This window comes from Mustelus asterias, unplaced genomic scaffold (assembly GCF_964213995.1).
Source record: "Mustelus asterias unplaced genomic scaffold, sMusAst1.hap1.1 HAP1_SCAFFOLD_293, whole genome shotgun sequence".
Classification (NCBI taxonomy): domain Eukaryota; kingdom Metazoa; phylum Chordata; class Chondrichthyes; order Carcharhiniformes; family Triakidae; genus Mustelus; species Mustelus asterias.
The window spans coordinates 5,122-25,683 of record NW_027590258.1 but is presented as its reverse complement, the minus strand read 5'-3'; the positions used below and the strand labels follow the sequence as shown (position 1 = coordinate 25,683).

At 41.8% G+C, this 20,562-nt stretch overlaps 1 protein-coding gene across 1 annotated transcript in view; it reads right to left on the bottom strand.

Moving 5' to 3' along the window:
* LOC144486173 (transcription factor AP-2-beta-like) overlaps positions 1–8,027 on the bottom strand; it is a 79,737-nt gene extending 71,710 nt beyond the window's left edge. Inside the window, exons 1-2 of the mRNA XM_078204264.1 lie at positions 7,650–8,027; positions 6,554–7,015 (exon numbers count right to left, since the gene is read on the bottom strand). Coding sequence (XP_078060390.1) covers positions 6,554–7,015; positions 7,650–7,676 — 489 coding nt within the window. The 5' untranslated portion in view covers positions 7,677–8,027. The remainder of the gene's footprint in view (positions 1–6,553; positions 7,016–7,649) is intronic.
* Between the last annotated feature and the right edge of the window lie 12,535 nt (positions 8,028–20,562).

Sequence of the window (20,562 nt, the reverse complement as noted above, 5' to 3'; positions counted from 1 at the left end):
ATTCCCATGTGTCCATCCATTTACTCTAATTACGTAGCAGGCTGGTCCAAGAGTCAAATGTAATTTAATGATTAATTCATCAAAATTAAACTGTACACGCTCATCATAAACAACGTTTTTAATCTGTTTACCCCCCTCAGCTACCAATATGGAAAATCTGACCGACTCGTTGCCTCAGAAGAAAAGGCGAGCGACGGAAGTTGGAAAGCGCAACTTATAAAGGGGAAAGTGAACAGAATTTAAATCCCGCTGCTTTTTGTACTGTTTGATATTTCATCCCGCTACATGTCTGAATCGACTTGTAAAGAACCAGGCTGAACTCGCTTGTTTGATAGGTCAATGACTGCAACGCCCTGTCCAAGCCCTCTTTTTAGGTCAAACCAAAACGCCCTGTCCAAGCTGTACTGAATAAAACATATACAACACTTTCCTTCCCAAACTCTTGCATTTTATTGCTGTATGGAATCCGTCGATATTTTAAAATATCGGAATGTTAGACTTGTTCAGAGTCAGGGTTTGGGTCCCTTTTACTTCATTACATATAAAAGTTCGATCCAACAGTGTGCGTTCTAATTCATCACTTGTTCGGATTGAGCGCTTGTTCAGGTGTGGGTTTAAACCAAATTTCATTTTCTAAGTGCAAATCTCAAACCCGTGCTCTTAAATGTAAATAATGCCCAGTCCCGCCGCAGTAAGTCGCGGTTCACTTTTCAGACCTTCTGCTGGATATTGTTTAAAAGCTACAAAGGGCAGTGGGAATCTTAGAGGGTTAAAGCAGTTGTCGCACACAGTGCCCACATTAAAGACATGCAGACAGATTCGGGTTATAAGGCGGCAGAATCAGCTCCATATGTCCTGTTTGTTTACGGTCACTTTGGGATTTAAACTACAGCATCTGTGATACGACAATAATCATCAACAGGAAATCCTATTTACATCTAAACACGTTGACAGAAGAGATCCGACTGCAGTTTGCTGCGTTGGCCTCTGATGAAATAGCTAGACAGACACTGGGTCTATTAGGCTCTCTTTTACAGGAGAAGGGGTGAGCCTGGTGTATACAAACACATCACTTTAATACTTACCGTGGGAAATGCTCACCATTCTGATTGTCTTGCATGCAATTTGGATCATTCTTCAGTACTAATATCAATTATTTTGTTTGGGAGCGCCACCACACCACAGAAGGAGAATATGCAATATAGGAACTACAAATCTCATGAGTTTTGATAGCTATAGGCATGAACAAATTGGAGTGAAAATTGGCGTTTCGTGTTCGGTACCGATCTGTCTTGGAAATAAGGGGAACCCGAGCTGTTCTGTCAATGTACTTCCCTTGGCGTTTTCGTCTATTCCAAAGGCTCCATCTTCTACATTGGTGCTTACGTGTGCAAATCCCAAGTAATTTCATCCTTAGTTTACATGCTACACAAGATGGAGTTGAGCCCCTAACATTCGGGCTAGTTCTCCTTTGCTATTTGCACCGCATTATAAAAACAGGCATTTCATGCGTGGATCTCTTGATACAAGACAAAATATGGACTTGGACCAAGTTAATATATAGGCCATTAATAGAGGGGACGCTCCAAATGATATCTGCATCTGGCCTATATCAAATATATTTTCCTCTTTGCAATTCTTTTAGTGTACGGAATACAAGGCTCAGAACGAATCCATATGTGTTAGGTCCTCAACAGACAGGAGACAAAATATATTTCTCAGATAAAAGTTAATCTACCAATTTGTATCTTTTAAAAAACTACAATTTGCATTTATTATACATGGGCCATTATCTTGCTTCGTGCCAATATAATAAGATAATTAAAAATCAAACTGAACTTCAACTTTTAAAAAAATACAACTTGTAAAATTAACTTTTATCCCGGAGGTGTAAAATAAATTAGATTGCCTTCTGTCTTTAGAGAACGTAACGCATTTGAATTAATCTTCAAGTATAATTACAGAAGCTAACAAGAATAAATTACACTGCGCGAACTATGTCTTTAACTACTCAATAAATTCGGGAGAGTTACGATTCACACTAAGCTGGAGGTTACTGAGGTCCTCGAAGAATTGTGTCAGTTTTCTAGTGCCCAAAAATGAATAAAAAGAGTCGAAAAGAACTCCTCTATGATTTAATCACCGTTTCAGATCAAAATAATTCGCGCGTTACCATAAGGATAAGAGTGTCAGACGGAACTTTTACTGAAGGCGAGCTTGCTGTCCTAAGAGTGACGGACGATCCGGTTATACCAGCCCCGCACATTAAATCTGCTTCACTGATTTTGCATATCATAATAATTCCAAACAAACAAGAACATAATGCGCCTATGTAGGCCTGGTTGGTTTGGTACATATTCCCGTTAAATAAGCTGCTACATCGGTGCATCCATTGATGGACAAGATTTTCTTTCCGCTGTTCCTTCGGTCTCTATCTGATTTAACTGCCTGGATTATGCACTCCATTCCACCCCCCCCCCCCCCCTCACCCCCCACCCCCCTTCTGCACTGTCTAACATAAGCGAGCAAGGTCTCAATCATTCCTATGATTGAAAATAATGCAGCAACAAACTTTAAATATTGATTTCCATCCATCGTCTTTCGAGGACAAAGGCAAAGTTCTCCTCTCCGCTATTTCCCCAGTTTATTGCCCGTGAACTTTACTTAGTAGAAGCGGTATTAGGGAAAATGTGGCACTAGGGCGATTGTGACATTCGGGGAACGTGGCATCAGGGAAGTTGTGGCATTAATGGGAATGTGATATTGGAGCAATGTGGTATTGAGAGAATGTGATGGGGGGTGCGATACTATCGGGTAATATTGGGGACGGTGAAACATTTTAGGGGAACTTTAGGGGATATGATAGTAGAGAGAAGATGACATGGGGGAGATGTGACATCGGGGGCATATGTCACATTCTGGGGATATGGTAATAAGGGGGGATGCGTGACAACAGGGAGCTGTGACATTAGGGACAATGTGATACTGGGGAGGATGTGACATTAGGGGGAAGTGATGTTGAAGGAATGTGACTTTGGAGGTAATGTGAGATTGGGGGAGTGGTGACATAAGGAGGAATTTGGGAAAAGTGTAGCATTGTGGTGGGGGGGGGGGGGGGGAGACAGTGGCATTGAATCGAAGTTCAACAAGATGAAAATGTTGCCCCATGCCGTTTGCAAACATGTCTCTCAGCTTGTACAGGCAGCACCTTCGTGTAGCTAACTAGTAAAAGCCAAGCAAGTTCGAACATTCCGCGGATTCTTTGCAATTAACTTTACTTTCCAGGTGCTTGTGGTTTGTGCTGTATCTGTTCTGATAATTTACAAGACGTCCCGGGGTTCCCGAGTTCTTTAAGGGCTAATGTTCATAAAGCAGGAAGTCATCAAACTTCCTTTATTACCCAAAATACATTGTATCTGACGAGTTTACAGAGTGTTTTCACTCCCATTCTACGTGGCTATATTTCGGTCGCCAGAAGTGGAAACTTTCAGTCGATTTTCACCTCGGAAATTGGAGAATATTTAGGAACTTACTTTAATGGAGTTATTACACAAATATTTGGACTATAACCCGCACCGCGTGTTACACTACATCCAAATCCTGATTAAAGCATCATTAACCCGTCATTACATGTTATGCTGGGATCAGGGTGATGGTCAGATGAGAAATGGTAATTGTACAATGGAAATAAGCTCTAAATTTGTCCACATTCTGCGGGAATTTCAGTTTTAAAGAGGTGAAAGCAATGACAACAGTAAGAGTTATTTTTTAACAATTATTTACCAGGGTCATGTACTGTGCGCAGGAGACAGCTCGATTCTCATTAAGTTGACTCTTGGATTGGGGGAACCGTGTTAAATCACTTTAAATCGTGCACCTGGTTTATAACTTACATCGAAACTCACGCAATGTGAATTGCATACTAATTCACCCTGCGGATATAATACTTCTGGTGGCAAACATCTTTAATCTAGGCTAACTGGTACAGTGATTAAAACTATAAAAGTCCTATTGCCAGATAACTATCGGGTTATAGTGAGGACAGAATCTTTCTCAATAGAAAACATCACTTTTTAGGACATAAATTCATCGGCCAACCTTCCAGCTAACTGAAAGGCGATTTTAAATTAAACAAGCAAGTGTTTATTTGAATCCAACCAAAATTTAGATTCGTTTAAAAAAAAACCAATGCATGTTAAACTGATATTCTGAAATAAACGTGTTCAATCGCACAAAACGGACGAATGTATTCACATTGTATATCTGTAGATTATTAATTCTACCCCACCTCCTATTAATTAGAATTCCACAGGCTTGCTACCTGGTCCATGTTGTGGGAAAAGCAATATAATTTAGTTAAGTACACCAGGATTTTGCTGGGAGCGGTGGATTGAGCGACAGGGGCGGGGTGAGGTTTAAAGTAGTCTTTGAGAAAACACTAAACGCAATTAAAAATAAATGCACGGTTTATTTCTTTTTTTTGGGGGGGGGGGTGCAGCGTTTGGTATTCACAACGTTCGCCGATTCTGAAACTTTTAAAAGTCTCTTTTCTTTTCCTCGGCATCGCTTTGATTATCTACCAGAGTTACAAAAGCCAAACTCTGGCGCGCGGGACGGAAAAATCAAAGAACAGAGAATCAAAACCCTGCAATTAACAGTGGGAAAATCTATCACCTCCGCGCACGGTTTACAATGGGATGGAAAAGCTGATCGGATCCACCAGGGAAAATCCTATCATATATCACTTTGCACCTGGTTATAAAATTATTACAGAGAATTATTGCATCTACAGCCGGGGAAGGGCCCTCGCTGCCAGTGGATAGTGTTTCCTTTAGAGTCACAATCCCGGCAAAGCGGTCACTTTGAGACTGACTCTCTTATCATTTCAGGACGAGATCGAGTTTACCGATCGCCGACGAATTCTCCCGTTTTATTTTGTTCTGCCACTGTAAATTTGAAATCATTTTTTTTTGCTGCCAAACGCTAGGTGCAGCGCTAAAGCGCAGAGTTAATAAGGCGAGCAGTGTTTACAAAGCCTATAATTAGAAAAAGCTTTCAGTGGAGTAATCCACCGGGACCAGGATTAACAAATCCCGCCACTGCTTGGAGTACAGGGAGCGACCGTACAACACCCAGTGATATGCTCAACTCCAATCGTGCTTTATTTGATTCGGGGCATCTCACCACTCGAGAATGGATTCGAACGAAGAGCTGAAACGACCCAGTTTTTTTATGTAAAATAATGAACTTCTATTGTTTTTGTGACTACGATTAACTTGAGCAGAGACCGAAACCGAATGTTGGAAATGAACGTGGCACTCGGCTTTATTTTTTTTATTTGTGGGAATGACGGCTTTTTATCAGCGAGGTTGCAAAATATCCCCACCACACTGCAATTATCAGGAACCATTCACGTTCTTTATGTTTCAATACAAAAAAAAGATACAACGCGTCAAGCGGTTGTCACTTGCATATTGAATATCTCGGCACCCCTCGATCTATCAGGAAAGAGGGATCACAATAATAAACAACGCAGAGATCTCAAACTCTGCAGCACGAGGTTCTCACATTTGCCCCGTCCAGATGAATAGCCAGTGGTCAGTGTTTATTCTGTTGGGGGGGGGGGGGGGGATTCACCCTGATGCCGCTTCCAAATCCAGCTCTGTTCAGTGAAACCTGTCAGATTGTGTTATGATCACCCAGCCATAGTTTAAACACAAACCAGTGGACCTACAAATCCTTCACACTGACCGAGAGGGAAATAAAGCAGCCGGACTAAACTCACAATCCAAATGACAATAATGAACCCTCTGTATTATCAATAAATTGGCACTTTCCCTTGGTTCAAGATGCCTCTTTACTTCGCTTTTCTTTCCAAAAACCCGACTGTTGTTGTCAGGAGAGCTGCATGTAGGTCAGAATGATTCTTGGGTCGAGGACCCGTCATCATATGTTCCATGCTCCTGCTATTATTCTTCAATTGTGCAGACTTAAATCGGAAAATATTTATCGTTTAACAATGAAATTAGTATGTGTGTCAATTTACCTTTAGCCAAATCGGGTATTTGGAAATCAATTGGAATATACATTTGCGAAATGAAACTAAAACTCCTAACATGTTCCGATTCGAGCAGGGCGCCCTAATTTAAAAAAATTAAGCGAAATGTGGTTCTTTTCCCCTCAATATGTTTATATGGTAGAAATTGAGGGGAATCGACTGTGTTAAAACAGGTCATCTTTTCTGAGTGACGGTAAATTGCCAGCGTTTGCAAACAATACTTCTCCCGTGTAAGGACAAGGCAGGGATAACGTGGGCGAGCACACAGCCAGTCAATTCATTGTAAACTTAGCAAGAATGTGTGCTATGATTTATTTATTTGTTTGTTTTCATTTGTACAAATTGTCGTGTGTAACACAGTGTCAGGGCTAACTTTAAAGTTTAATGTTCCACAATGTCTTAGGGCCGGTTTTTTTTTGAACGCCACTAAATTCTCCTGAAATAATTGTTTCCTTTCTTGGTGTGTGTAATTATTGTCGAGTGTCAACTCCGTACCTGCACATCGTCCAGTCCGTGATGGCTGAGGGCATGGAGAGCCAGTGTGTCCACCAGTCCATGGTTAGAGTCGAGGCCGTGGCCGGAGTGGAGCAGCACATCAGGCCGCCGGATCCCATGGTAATCCCGGCGGTGGTCGAGGCTTGACAACTGGGACAGACCCCGCGGTTGGTGCAGGATGCCTTGCTCAGCCGCCACATCCTGGCGCTGCCTCTGCTGCCACGGGTGCTGCTGGGGCTGGTGCAGGGGGCTGGCCAGGGAGTAAGGGTCGTTGACGTGAGCGTACGGCTCCTGGCTCTGGGGGTAGGGCAGAGGCTGGTAGGGCGGCGGGAAGTAAGGCGGCTGGAAATCCGAGGAAGGGGTATGCGAGAGCGGCGGAGCCGTGGAGTAGGGCGCCTGGCTCATGGAGCCCAGTTGGGCGAGGCGGGCGCTGTGACTCCCGTTCATTCCATCGATCCGATCCTGGAAAAGACAATCAAGAGAGGCTTTTATAGGAGCGGAAACTCACTAATAATCCACGGAGTGAGGCCAAACAGCACAACCATTCGCTGCCCATTTTATTATCCGACTCCACTTTTTATTTGTATAATCCATCCTTTTAAAAAATTTCGTTTTATTCCTTGTTGCTTCTTACTTTCGTTTCTAGTCGTGTGTGCCATTGTTTTAATTGTATTTGTTCTGCCTCAGTCTAAAACTGTGTCCCCCACCCAACCCCCATAAGTTGCTGCGAGCGAATATATCAACTACATATCTGGAAATAAAATCAACCCACCCCCACCCCACAGCCCAGAGGAGAAAATAACCCCCCCCCCCCAACACCCTACACACACACACAGTTCCCCCTTTGGATTTTCCTGGGGTGCCAATATATTAAAGTTGTAGGAGTTTCAGTTCATAGCTCCATGGTGAAATGCGAAAAGTTGGCCAAAATAACGAAAGCTACGGTTGAAAAATATCCCCAACGCGAGCCAGGTGATGCATCTGCCTAGATTATGTATTTGGTCAGAAAATCATCGCCTTTCCCACACGATTGCATTCATGTACTTTCAGTTCCATGTACACGGCCCCCCTTTCCCCCCCTCTCTGCCGTACTCACCATTGCTGCATATGTGTGTACCAACATCTGTGCGATCTGAGGGCAGCAGATCCCAAACAATCCCAGTTTCTTGTTTCTATTTTTTGCTGCGATCGGACAAATTCCAAGGACTTAGGAGGAAACGAGCCCAAAATCCATAAAGATCCGTGTGTTTGGATGAGGAAGTCGAACTAAAGGAGTTTGACGGCTCGGAACGGCTCCGAGTCTCTCTCTCTCTCTCTCCCCCTGTGTGTCTCTCTCACTGAGTCCCGGGTTTTCTCTGCTATTAAATATCAGCAAATCTTTAATCAGCCGAGCGTGAACGAGCGCCGCGCGTCCCCGACGCTCGGCTCCGGGGACGCGCACTTCCTGTGTCAAATTGAACAACTCCTGATCTGTGAGGGAGGCAGGCGGGGGGGGGGGGGGGGAGAGAAATAGCGAAGGGACCAAAACGAGACATTTACAAAGAAAAGCCAGAGACGATATAATAGGTTTTGCAACATTTTGTTTTAATTAAATCTTGTCTGTACGTCCGTTCTGCCCATCAGTACTCTCCTAGCCTCTCACATGCCGGGCACAAAGTGACTGGAGACGGGGGGAGGGGGTTGGGGGGAGCAAATCGTCCAGAGTCCAAGGACAGCGGGGCAAGAGAGAAGCAGCCCACTGGAAAAGCAAATAGATCGCTGATATTTTATACAAAACAAACACTTTTAAACAACATAAAAGGCTGCCTTTTTGTATTTAAAAAGAAAGACACGGAACGGCACCAACTGCTGTCCGGGACTCCAGCTCCAACCTTTCGTGGAGACAACTTGCTAAAAGTTTGAGCGAAGATGGAAGGCGGCAGTCGCCGCGGCGATAGGCTTTTTCTACCTTTTCTACCGTCCAGGGAAGTTGCCCGAGGGCCTGTTTTAAATTTGAATGCAGGGAGCAGTTGGCGTCGCTTGCGGCGGCTTCGCTGCTTCAGTCTTAAAGAGCTGCCCGGCTTCCGAATTCCCAGCTCCGTCCCCAGCGTCGCCTCCCCCCCCCCCCCCAAAAAAAAAAGAGAACAAAATGTTGCAGTCAATCTTTGTTCGGTGTTCTCTTGTGATGCTCGATGCATATGTGGAAATTAAATGAAATTAAACATTATTCAGAGCGCAGTTATGAAATATTCATAAACTCCCCTCTGCACAGTGTGCGCTGGTACAGGTAACTGGGGGCTTCTGTCGGTCGACATGCCAAAATTTTAGACTTAATGGTGAAATCTTTCTATTTTTAATATAATAAAGACACTTAACAAATTACTTTCAAGAGTAAACATCAAGGCCCACACGGTCTAGCCATGTACTAATTTGAAGTATTTGCACAGTTTTTGTCAGCTTCCTTTCTGGTACTCGCTGTTTTCTTTCTACCTTTCCTACCCTCCCAGACTATTCATTTTCGCTTAACTCATGCGGTGACAAGAGACTCTTTCTCCAAGCCAAGTCCAAAGGATTGCGTTCTGCAAAAAAGTTTCAGACTGCGACTGCTTTGGGGTAGATGGGCAGCATTCACGTTGTAATGTTAAAAGTGCGCAGACAAAATCTTTCTTACATTTCCAAAGAATTGATATTGAAACAAATGATTAACAGGTGTAACCAATGAATTAATTACTGGACTCAGTAATTAACACTGGAACTGTGTTTATGCTTTTATTTCCTCGTTCATTCGGCTGTAGAACCCTTGGTTTGTGGTATCGGCTGTGCATTTTTGTCCCAGTTATTTTTTCAGTTAGAATTTATGAATGGGAAAGTGTATAAATGGCCGCTAACATACACATAGAGACTGAACATTGTACAGCCGAAAAGGGGCTGCGTGGAGCGGGGTGGGAAGGTGGAAGGGTCTCCAATTTAATCAACGTGAAGGGGGATCAATACGATATTTAAATCTCAGAACAATAATTAAACGTTATCGTTACCTGTAAGGCAGGCTGAGTTGAGAAATATCCCAGTCCGCACTCCAACGTATGAATATCCGCAATGTTAATAATACAATAAAGTGTGGGTCAGTTGTAATGACCATTTTCGTGGCGGCACTGCCACGGGGGATGGGGCTGATTTACATTTTAAATCCCCAATGTGTCGGTTATATGTAATGTGGTTGCAGAATACATTTAAACCGAACATTAACAATTCAATTTCCATGCAGGGAAATGTTCAAGAAATAAAACGATATTAAGCAAACTTCCAAATTACCTGGAAGTTCAGAACTGTCCACAATAAATATTAATGGGTCAAAATACACAAATAATTTTGAATGATCCTTGTTGCAGTGAGGATATGATTCAGACCCTATGTATAACTACAAGAAAATATGGTTTTTTTGTAAGTGAGTCCGCGCGCGAGATGTCGTCAATTTTAACCGAATGGCATTTCAATCTTTCGCAAAAGCCGAGAGCTCCCTCCACTTCCACCAGAAGCAATATATGTTCCGGTCATTAGTAACAGATTATTGAGTGAATACAATTCTGTTGTGGGAATAGAGATTGAATAAAGTAAGTGTATTTGGGTGTGTGAGAGAGAAAGATTTGTGTGTTCATTTTTTTTACACAAAAAAACTGTGTCTGGAAGAAACATTGCGTGTGTGTGTGTGAGAAAGGGTCTAGGTGGCTCCGAATGTGTAGCTGTGCTGATACGGAGTGTCTCACTGGCGGTAATACTAGTGCACAATCTCCACACACACAGGAGCTTTCTTCCGTTCAATCCAATTGCACTGCCTCGTCCCGAGTAACTTTGTGTCAGGCATTGCACCTTGAAAAATCAAAAGTTTTTGATCTCTGGCTCAATGGATTTCCCGATGCAGCTCAGGATCGCTAATAGTTATACATTTCATCTAGAACGTTCAAAATATTCCAAAGCATTTATAATTTGTCAGGCTGCAGCAAGTCGGGAAACCCACATAACTGGAAGAACGGGTTCTGAGCGCATTTTGCACACTCTCTGAATGTTGTTGCTCGGTGCATTACCATTTAATTTCTCACACAGCTAAACAAATATATCATTTGAATGACGTTCAGCGCAGGACTTATTTCCTGATTAATTTGTTATGGACTAATAGCTGAAACTAAAGGGGGGGAAACACTCATTTTCCTTCCCATTATTTTGAGAACGTTTTACTGGATGGTCAAAAACTAGGTTTTCAAAGAATATATTCTGGGACATCCTTCCCTCTTTTTTCAAGGACACACACAATCCCGGGATATCTGCGAGGACATTTACCTGAAACGGATCTCAGGATAGTCAACCAATAAAAAGTTTATATCCATGTCCATACATATATGCAAATATGCATACATGTGAATATGTATTTGGGAAGGATGGTTTACAGCTTCACTGAGGTCTCATCAAGGATTCGATCAGTTTATCATGTTCCTTCCAAATAAGTTTCATACTTTTTTGGCAGTAGAGATAAAGTCGGCGTTCCTTGTGAGGAGAGAAATAGATTAGCGGGTTTTATAATTACTGAGCAGGGAATAAGAATGTTTTGTCCTCGATAATGTGTCGTAGTCTGAAAAAGTTATTCATGAAGGAGAAGGAAAACAGGGGCTTTAGTCAGACCTCGAGAAACTCCGATACTGGAAAAATAAACACGATTTGTTTTCTCCCCGTCAGGTTTAGTGCTTTCGGGGGGTCGGGGAGAGGAGTGCATTGGTTATTTGTGCAGTGCAAAAGAAGAAATTAATTAACTTTTAAATGTTTTTTTTTGTTTGAATGAAGACACCAGCTATTGATAAGATATTTTAAACAGAAGGGGGGGGGGGGGGGGACCCGGCTGTGCCTTATTGGCGTCAACACAATTCATCAACTCAAACTGGAGAGATGTGCCTCTTCCCAGATTATTAATCCGGCGAAGGTGCCTCTTCCAGTTTTCAAAACTACACAAGTCACTCGACGTACAACATCTGCGCGATTTCCTAGCGGTGAACGCCAGGAAATGATAATGCCGAAATCATTTGGGAGAAGCAGTGGCGCTTGGCTCTCAGTATTTTTAAAATCCGCTAATAACTATATGGCATATATTTCAGTGCAGAAATGCTTCAGCAGCTCTGAAACGGGTACATCCCCACAACTGACTTTTCCGTTTCTTTCGATTACATCATATCGAAAACCAATTTCTCGTAGATTTTAAATATCCCCACCTTGTGCAAATAATGTAAGTTTTGTAAACGGTGCTTATTTGTAAACTATTTTACTTTGGTCTTTTTTTTGCGGCTCGATGTTGAATTATCAAGTTAATGGCATTAATTACTCTCTAAACGAGCTGTGATCTCGCGTGTTATTCAATACATTTTATTGCCACCCTTTAACTGTTTATGATGGCAGACTGTTTTCTTAATGTAATCTACATCAGCGATTGCTGCTGTGCTTTCTGTTGTAAGTGTGCGTGTGATTTGATTTTCTCTGCCGTGTCTTTGTGCACTTCGCGTGTTGTTGGGAAATTTAGCCCTGGTTTTCGGGTGTTAGCTTTGAGGGACATTCATAGATTGAAGATCTCACATGAAAATCAATTGAATTCTTCCCCCTGCCGCCTGCAGCAATTCCCGGCTTTTTGTTGTTGGGCAGAAGGAGAGAGAAACGGGCGAGGTAAATCCTTAACGTCTTTGGAGCGACCTTAAGTCATTCTTTAAACAGTTTAACCTCACCGTTGATTAAACCCACTATTAGATGGTTCTGGTTTTTTACAAATCCCATGTTTTCCTGCCAAAACATCTACTAATGCATTTACTTTCCCATCTGGTCGATTTTTTATGAAGAAATCTCAAGTCTGCCTGGCGAGAGACAGATTTTAAATTTTCCCGTCGGAAAAAACGAATTATTTTCCAGAACGGCGCATCTCGGTGAACTAAATAATCGCTCCATCCCCAATATGCGAGGACACACCGTTGCACATGCATATGATGCAAATGGCAAAGGATAAATCTACTTGTTTTTTTTCAAAAAGCAACTGATTGATGAGTTATCCCAAGCACGGTTTGACTCTTTGCAAACTAAAAATTCTAAAATGAGATTCCAATTGAGGCATTCATTTATAAGGCTCATCCGAGCTACCAAGATCTGACAGGTTCGCTTTGCAGCAGTTAACATTACTTAAAAAAAACACACTGGCGTGCATGTTTATTTTCCATGGGTCGAGCCTCTTTGCTGTATGAAGTTCACAGTTCCCCTTTGCGGTCCATTAGTGAGTGTGTGCTGGATACAAAGCAGGTTCCATTTAACATGCTCCGCCTTAGCAGCACCGTGCATCGGTATCACAGCGACACCCAGTGGCACACATACCGCAGCCGTTTCCCAGCTGCTTGAAACTTTAGGTTCACGCCTATAGCATAATGCAATTTAAAACGCTTTTATCCACATCAGGCCACTGCCACCTCCCAAATGACATACCTCACTAGGAAATATAATAATCCAATGCACTGACGGGTCTTCCATGGAAACCCAGGAGGACAAAAGGAACGCCACCTCGCCACAAATTCTTGAAGTTAGATTTAAATTAGACTCTAAATTGTAATTCTCCTTTGAGTATTTCGGATTATTTGCGGGGTGGTTGTACGGAGTGCAGAACGTCTTGCAGCCCTGTTGCGCCGGTGTCTACAATCCATCCATTCGCTGCTCTGCTCTGAGAAGCAGGATATTTTCTTAAAACTCGGGCCTAAACGTTTTTATTCCGAGCTAGATTGTGTCAAAAACTGGGATTATAGAGGCACAAAAATCTGGTTCTCATTGGTGGCAAATTATTTAAATTAGAGGAAAAAAATCATTGGTGAAATCTATATTCCTATTCCCCTACCCGAGAGACTGCAATGTGCATGAGCTTCTGAAGCAATCGAAGATCACAGGAAGAAGGCAGCCTGACTCTAGCCTGGTAAGAATTCATATTCTAAAAGTCCCTGGACAATAGTGAATCTGCTGGGAACTTTATAAATTTGTCCTAGCCCAAGTAAAGGCTGTAAGTCGCCTGTAGGCTCCCAATATTAAAAATTAACCATCCAGGGACAGGGCTCTATTTGTGCATCCAAGCACAGCTCCTTTGTCACTAACCTCAATGTAACCCTCAGAGAAGTGGTGGTACAACACTATTCTGCTTCACTGAGGATGAAGCCATTCAAGCGACTCAGTAGCGCGCTACTAAGCTTTGGCTTTTGCTGCTTCCGTTTACATCAGTTACAGAACTGTGAAACGTTTTAGGCAATTTATTGAACTGCATTAAAGTTTAATATTGGCCCTGGTTTTGTTGTCAAAATAATGATGGAGCTAGTGGCACTCTCTACTAAATCTAAATGGTACAACAAGTTTCGGCGAGGACCAGATGGTGAAAACCTAATACCCAAAAGTTACTGCCCTGGTTACACTATTGGGCTGAACTGTCTCCACGACTATTGAAATACATTGAATGGCATGAAGATTTTAATAAACTCAGCACAAAAAGCTGGGTCCTGTCATTATAAACTCAAGTATCTTGTTAAATAACACGATATTGTAAATTGTTGCCAATCATCTCTCAGCACTGAAATTAACTATTAAAATTGTGCAGTCTAATATTAATGTTGACGATTAAAGAAAGTCACTTATGGGTGGCACAGTGGCACTGTGGTTAGTACTGCTGCCTCACAGCATCAGGGACCAGGGTTGGATTCCCAGCTTGGGGTCACTGTCTGTGTGGAGTTTGCACATTCTCCCCATGTTTGCGTGGGTTTCCTCACAGATTCTGAAAGACGTGCTGGTTGGGTGCATTGACCCGAACAGGTGCCGGACTGTGGCCACCAGGGGAATTTCTCAGTAACTTCATTACAGTGTTAATGTAAGCCTTACTTGTGACTAATAAATAAATTTTACATTTTAAATTACTTTTTCTTTCTATTCATTTTCGTTCTGTTAATCCAATCTTTTGTATTGTCTTTATTTCTTTCTGTACCTGATTTGACATTTAATTCACCTCTTGAATTTACATTTCCTTCTCCATCCTCTGTTTATTTTACAATCATTCAATCCGATTAGTTAAGAAGATAGACAGTTGTTTGCCCTGAGCATTCAGATCCCAGATGCCCTGTTTTCCTCACTGACCGTATCAGCTCATGTTTTTCAAATGTAAAAACCTGAAGGTGGACGAGCAAGTCTAACAAACACCTGGTGCCATTAGTTGTTCTCATAAAGCAAAATCTGGACTACTAAAGTTTTCAAAACAGAAAAAAAAACCTGACTGATCAATAACAACTCATTTTTAATGGTTCATTTCTTGACTACAAGACTCTTGACAAGAGATAACATTTAACAACTCACATTTTTTTAAAAACTTGACTGTTCTAAAAATGGTGCCAGCCTCAATCTAACTTTACTATGAAGTAGAGTAAAAGTGAAAAGCAAAATAAGTTTTCTGGTATGTGGATGAACTATCGGTCACAATCTAACTGTACTGTGGTCAGACCTCTCCTTGAATACTGTATCCAATTCTGGTCACCGTGACACAGGGTTCAAACATTGGAGGCAGATAAGAGTCATGAGGCTGACCCCTAATATTAAAAGTCTGGATTAAGAAGAAACTTCGCAGAGACTTTGATTTTTCAATCTTCAAAGGAGATGTCTAAATGGCGGTTCTGCTATAGAGCTATGCAAGGCAGTAACCAGGATAGATTAGACAAATTTAAGCAATTATTTGAAATTAAACCACCAGATTAGGATTTAAAACTACAGATTCAAATGAATAAAAAACAAATTTGGGACTCATATCAGAAGATTCTTTACAGCAAGTACAATCAACAATTGGACAAATACAAAGGCAAAATACTGTGGTGTGGAAATCTGAATCAAAGACAGAAACTGTTGGAAATACTCAGCAGACCAGGCAGTTTCCATGGAGAGAGGAACAGAGTTAACGTTTCAGGTTGATGACCTTTCATTAGAGATGGAAATGTAACAGGTTTTAAGCATTTACAGAGCCAGGGAAAGAAATGAGGAGAACAAAGGGTAATAAAGGATCTGTGTTAGGGCGGAACACAGGAGAGATTAAATTACAAAAGGGATGATGATGCAAGGCAAAAGGGACCAGAAAATAAACACAAGACATACCTAGATTAGCTCTAAATGGGAATAACACAGCCATCACCATCTGAAAAAAATGAGAGCCGGAATGATGATCTGATATTGTTGAGCTCAATGTTAAATCCAGAAAGTGCCTAACTAAAATATGAGACAATGTTGCTTGAGCTAATATTGAGCTTCATTGTTACAATGTAGACAGCTGAGGACAGGGAGGTCACAAAGAGAGTAGAGCAGAGTAGAGCAGAGAATGACAATGTCAGTTAACTGGAAGCTCAGAGTCACTCTTGCAAATTTAATGGATCCAGTGGACAAACCAGAAGCTCAATCTGCATTTGGCCACCCAAACGTAGAGGAACCCTCTGCTATTTCGCATCTCCAGCATGAAGCCACCATCAATCACACCTTCCTCTGTTCTTCCTTTTCAGTATTCCAAAGACACTGTTTCATTGTCAACACCTCAGTCCACTCCTCAATAACTTCTAATATCCTCTTCCACTTCCCTTGCACTTTCCCACGCAAACACATGAAATGCGATCCCAAACACTACTTCCAGATGAAATTATGATTCGCATTTGCTGCTCACCAGGTGGTCTCCATAACCTTGAGGATAAAATTAGCAATATCACAGGAACACCATCATTTCCAAATGACACAACGTTCTGAATGGACATATATTGTTGTTCCTTCATCATTGCTGGTTGCAAAAGAATTGAATTCTCTACTTAACACCATTGTGAAAGCACCATCACCAGACAGACTGTAGTAGTCCAATGTAGAAATAATTGTTAATTGTGTGAAACTTTTTCAGTCGACTCAAGTTCCTTTCAAAGTCTGTGTTGAGTTGACTGATACTAGACTTTACATTCAGGAATCTTAGATTCATCAATTTATAGACATTTACAGCACAAAAGGAGGACATTCGGCTCATTGTGTCCACATTGGTCAACAAAGATTGACTACATTAATCCCATTTTCCAGCACCTGGCCCATAGAACTGGATGTTATATTTGGGACCCATCTTTCTGGGTGGTTAGAGGGTAAACAATCAGGGTTCCTACTAATTACATGTTTACTTCGATTTGTCAGTGTGCATGTTAAGACAGAACTAGGGTTGACTCCCAAAGAACAATAGTCTTCCAATATTTGCTTCGGAAGGATCTTTGACAAAGATCTTCCTACTTTGTTCACCAGGACTCTTCCCATCAATCCATATCTTCAGTTTTCTTTCTTCAGAGCGCTCCCCATCAATACATATTTTCTGCTTTCTTTCTTGAGTGCTCTTGTATGGGTTTTGTTTCACAGAATGGCCAATTGGTGGCACGGTGACTCAGTGGTTAGCACTGCTGCCTCACTGCACCAGGGACCTAGGTTTGATTCCCAACTTGAGTCACTGTCTGTGCAGAGTCTGCCAGTTCTCCCTGTGTCTGTGTGGGTTTCCTCCGGGTGCTCCGGTTTCCTCCCAAGTCTGAAAGTCGTGCTGGTTAGGTGCATTGGCCATGCTAAATTCTCCCTCAGTGTACCCGAACGGTGCCGGAGTGTGACGACTAGGGGATTTTCATGGTAACTTCATTGCAGTGTTAATGTAAGCCTACTTGTGACACTAATAAATTAATACACTTTAAAACTTTAATTGGAATAAATATTGGCGGTGATTTTACCTATTTCTTAGATTCAGAGATTAGGAATTACAATTGATATAATCTTGCACTAAATCCAACATCTTTTGAGAATTTTGAACCAAAAAGTTTCAATTATCATAGAATCCCACAGTACAGAAGGAGGTCATTCAGCCCATTGAGTCTGTACCAGCCACAATCCTACCCAGGCCCTATTCTCATAACCCCACATATTTACCCTGCTAATCCCCCCAGACACTAGGGTTAATTTAGCATGGCCAATCAACCTAACCCGAACCATCTTTTGGATTGTGGGAGGAAACCAGCGCACCCGGAGGAAACCCACGCAGACACAGGGAGAATGTGCAAACTCCGCACAGGCAGTGACCCGAGGCTGGCATTGAACCTGGGTCCCTGGCACTGTGAGGCAGCAATGCTAACCACTGTGCCACAAAGCTGCCCCCTATAAAACCATACAGTTACCCTTCAGGTGGTCAATCTGAGATTACTGTAGGTCACTTGGAGTGATCTCTGACTGAGATTTTCCTACTTGGTTCACCAGTACTCTTCCATTGATATTTATTCAAAGATGTGTGGGTTAGGTTGATTGGCCAGGTTTAAAAATTGCCCCTTAGAGTCCTGAGATGCGTAGGTTAGAGGAATTAGCGGGTAAATATGTGGGGGTAGGGCCTGGGTGGGATTGTGGTCGGTGCAGACTCGATGGGTCAAATGGCCTCCTTCTGCACTGTAGGATTTCTATGATTTCTATGATCTTCTGTCTTCTTTCTTCATGCTCTCCCCATAAATACATATCTTCTGTCATTTCTCTTGAGGCTTTTTTCAAGGGTTTACATACAGAACAGTTTTTGAAATAACACATACACAATCCTCTTCTGCATGCAAATTGATTAGTTGGCTGCATGGTTGACAATTATGTGGAGATGTTGGCATTGGACTGGGGTGGACACAGTAAGAAGTCTCACAACACCAGGTTAAAGTCCAACAGGTTTATTTGGAATCACAAGCTTTTGGAGTGCTGCTCCTTCATCAGGTGAATGGAGAGGTAGGTTTCACAAACATGGCATATATAGATAAAGACACAATTGCAAGATAATGGTTGGAATGCGAGTCTTTTCAGGTAATCAAGTCTTTACAGGTACAGACAATGGGAGTGGAGAGAGGGATAATCACAGGTTAAAGAGGTATGAATTGTCTCAAGCCAGGACAGTTAGAAGGATTTTGCAAGCCCAAGCCAAATGGTGGGGTTCACATGTAGTGTGACATGAACCCAAAATCCCGGTTGAGGCTGTCCTCATGTGTGCAGAACTTGGCTATCAGTTTCTGCTCGCCGATTCTGCATTGTCGTGTGTCTTGAAGGTCACCTTGGAGAACACTTACCTGAAGATCGGAGGCTGAATGCCCTTGACCACTGAAGTGTTCCCCATCTGGAAGGGAAGACTCCTGTCTGGCGATTGTCGCGCAGTGTCTGTTCATCCATTGTCGTAGTGTCTGCGTGGTCTCGCCAATGTACCACGCCTTGGGACATCCTCTCCTGCAGCGTATGAGGTAGACAACATTGGCTGAGTCGCATAAGTATGAACCGTATGACTATGTATGACTATTGGTTGGTTAGCGCATTCCCAAGTTGTCTTCCTTTGGCTTAGCCATATAAAGACTTCTTGTCTCGCTGTGATTACTTGCCTGCTGAGATTAACAGCTCTATTCAATTCAAATTGTTCTACCCAACTCAGCAGTGTCACTAGAACTGACAAGTTTTGATGTAATTAGCAAATATTGTACCCACCCAGTTTAGACATAACAAACACTGTTCTGAACTGGTAGCCAATCCATGAACTCTCTCCTTATAGTATTGAAGGGTTACAGACACCTGTGAAAGTGTTCTCAGCAAAAAGTGCCTCTCGGACAGAACAATGTCAAAGAGCATGTATATTTCTAATTTATTTATTTCTTTTGTAGATGTGAATTATAGTGTTCTGATCAATGGAAAGAACATCATATGTATATGCAAAATAAGTCACATCAACTTCTTGGTTCCATTGTATAACAGCGAGAATCCAGTAGGTTATAATTTTCTTGCATAAAATGATCTTGAAGCAAGCAAGTAAGATATAGTGAATTGTCCATGTGTGTCTCCAATCTACAAATAAGTTTAAAAAGTTTATTGATTCTAGATTGAATTTGCAGATATTAATTCTGGACTTTTCACATTTTTTAACCCTTTGTTTGTTCTCCATTCCTTAGTGTGAGCAGATATGCAGAATTGCAGACGTTGGAATAAAATAGGGTATAATTTCATCAGAGATTCATATGGTACCATAAACCACAACACCAAAGCTGAAATGCCCGATAGATGTCACTAACTCTATATAGCCTTATTGCTCAATACTAACTGTACATTAATTTTACCAAATGTAACATGTTGTTACATATGCAAAAGTAAAAGAAAAACAATGCTAATGATAGTTAAAACAGTCAGAATAAAAATGTTTGAAGGTTCCAAAAGGTTACTGTGATGTCATCACTACAGAATATTAATATCATACAAGACACATGGGTACATGAAGCAGGATCTTTAGCAGCTAAGATGCAATATTATAGCTACTGAACCCAGTAAATGACTTACATTTAAATGTCTGTTTATATTGTAGAAGGGTCAAATATTTGTTGCTCATCAAAACTGTCAAACGTCATTCCCTCCCCATAATCTCCCTCCACTCACTACTTACTCAAAAAACAGGATTATAATTTCATAAATGCCAGCGCTCCACTTCAGTCAGCTTTCCCGCTACATAGACACGTGTAGTGAGTCTAAATTTCAAATTTAACAAAAGACAGCAACACAACTAAGCTTTTCACAACTTTAATCAACATCTGGATATATTCCAGAAGTCACTGGAGAGTGATCAGGAGTGGGACTGGGTTGATTTTGTCCTCTTCACCACAGGAGTGATAAGGCCAACTGTCATTTGTTCTTCTCCATTAATGGGAAACGAGCATTGTTGGAAAGGCCAGCAATTAATGAAAAATTTCTAATTGTCCTTGAGAAGGTAATCTTGAACAACCTTCTTTAACTTCTGCAGCCTGTGGGATGAAGGTAGTCCCACAGTATTGTTAGTTAGGGGGGTTCGAGGATCTTAACCCTGTGAAAAGAAGGAACAGCAAGTCAGGATGCAACATATCTTGGAAGAAACTGAAGGTGGCAGTGTTCCCATGTGCCTGCTGTCCTTGTCAGTAGAAGTT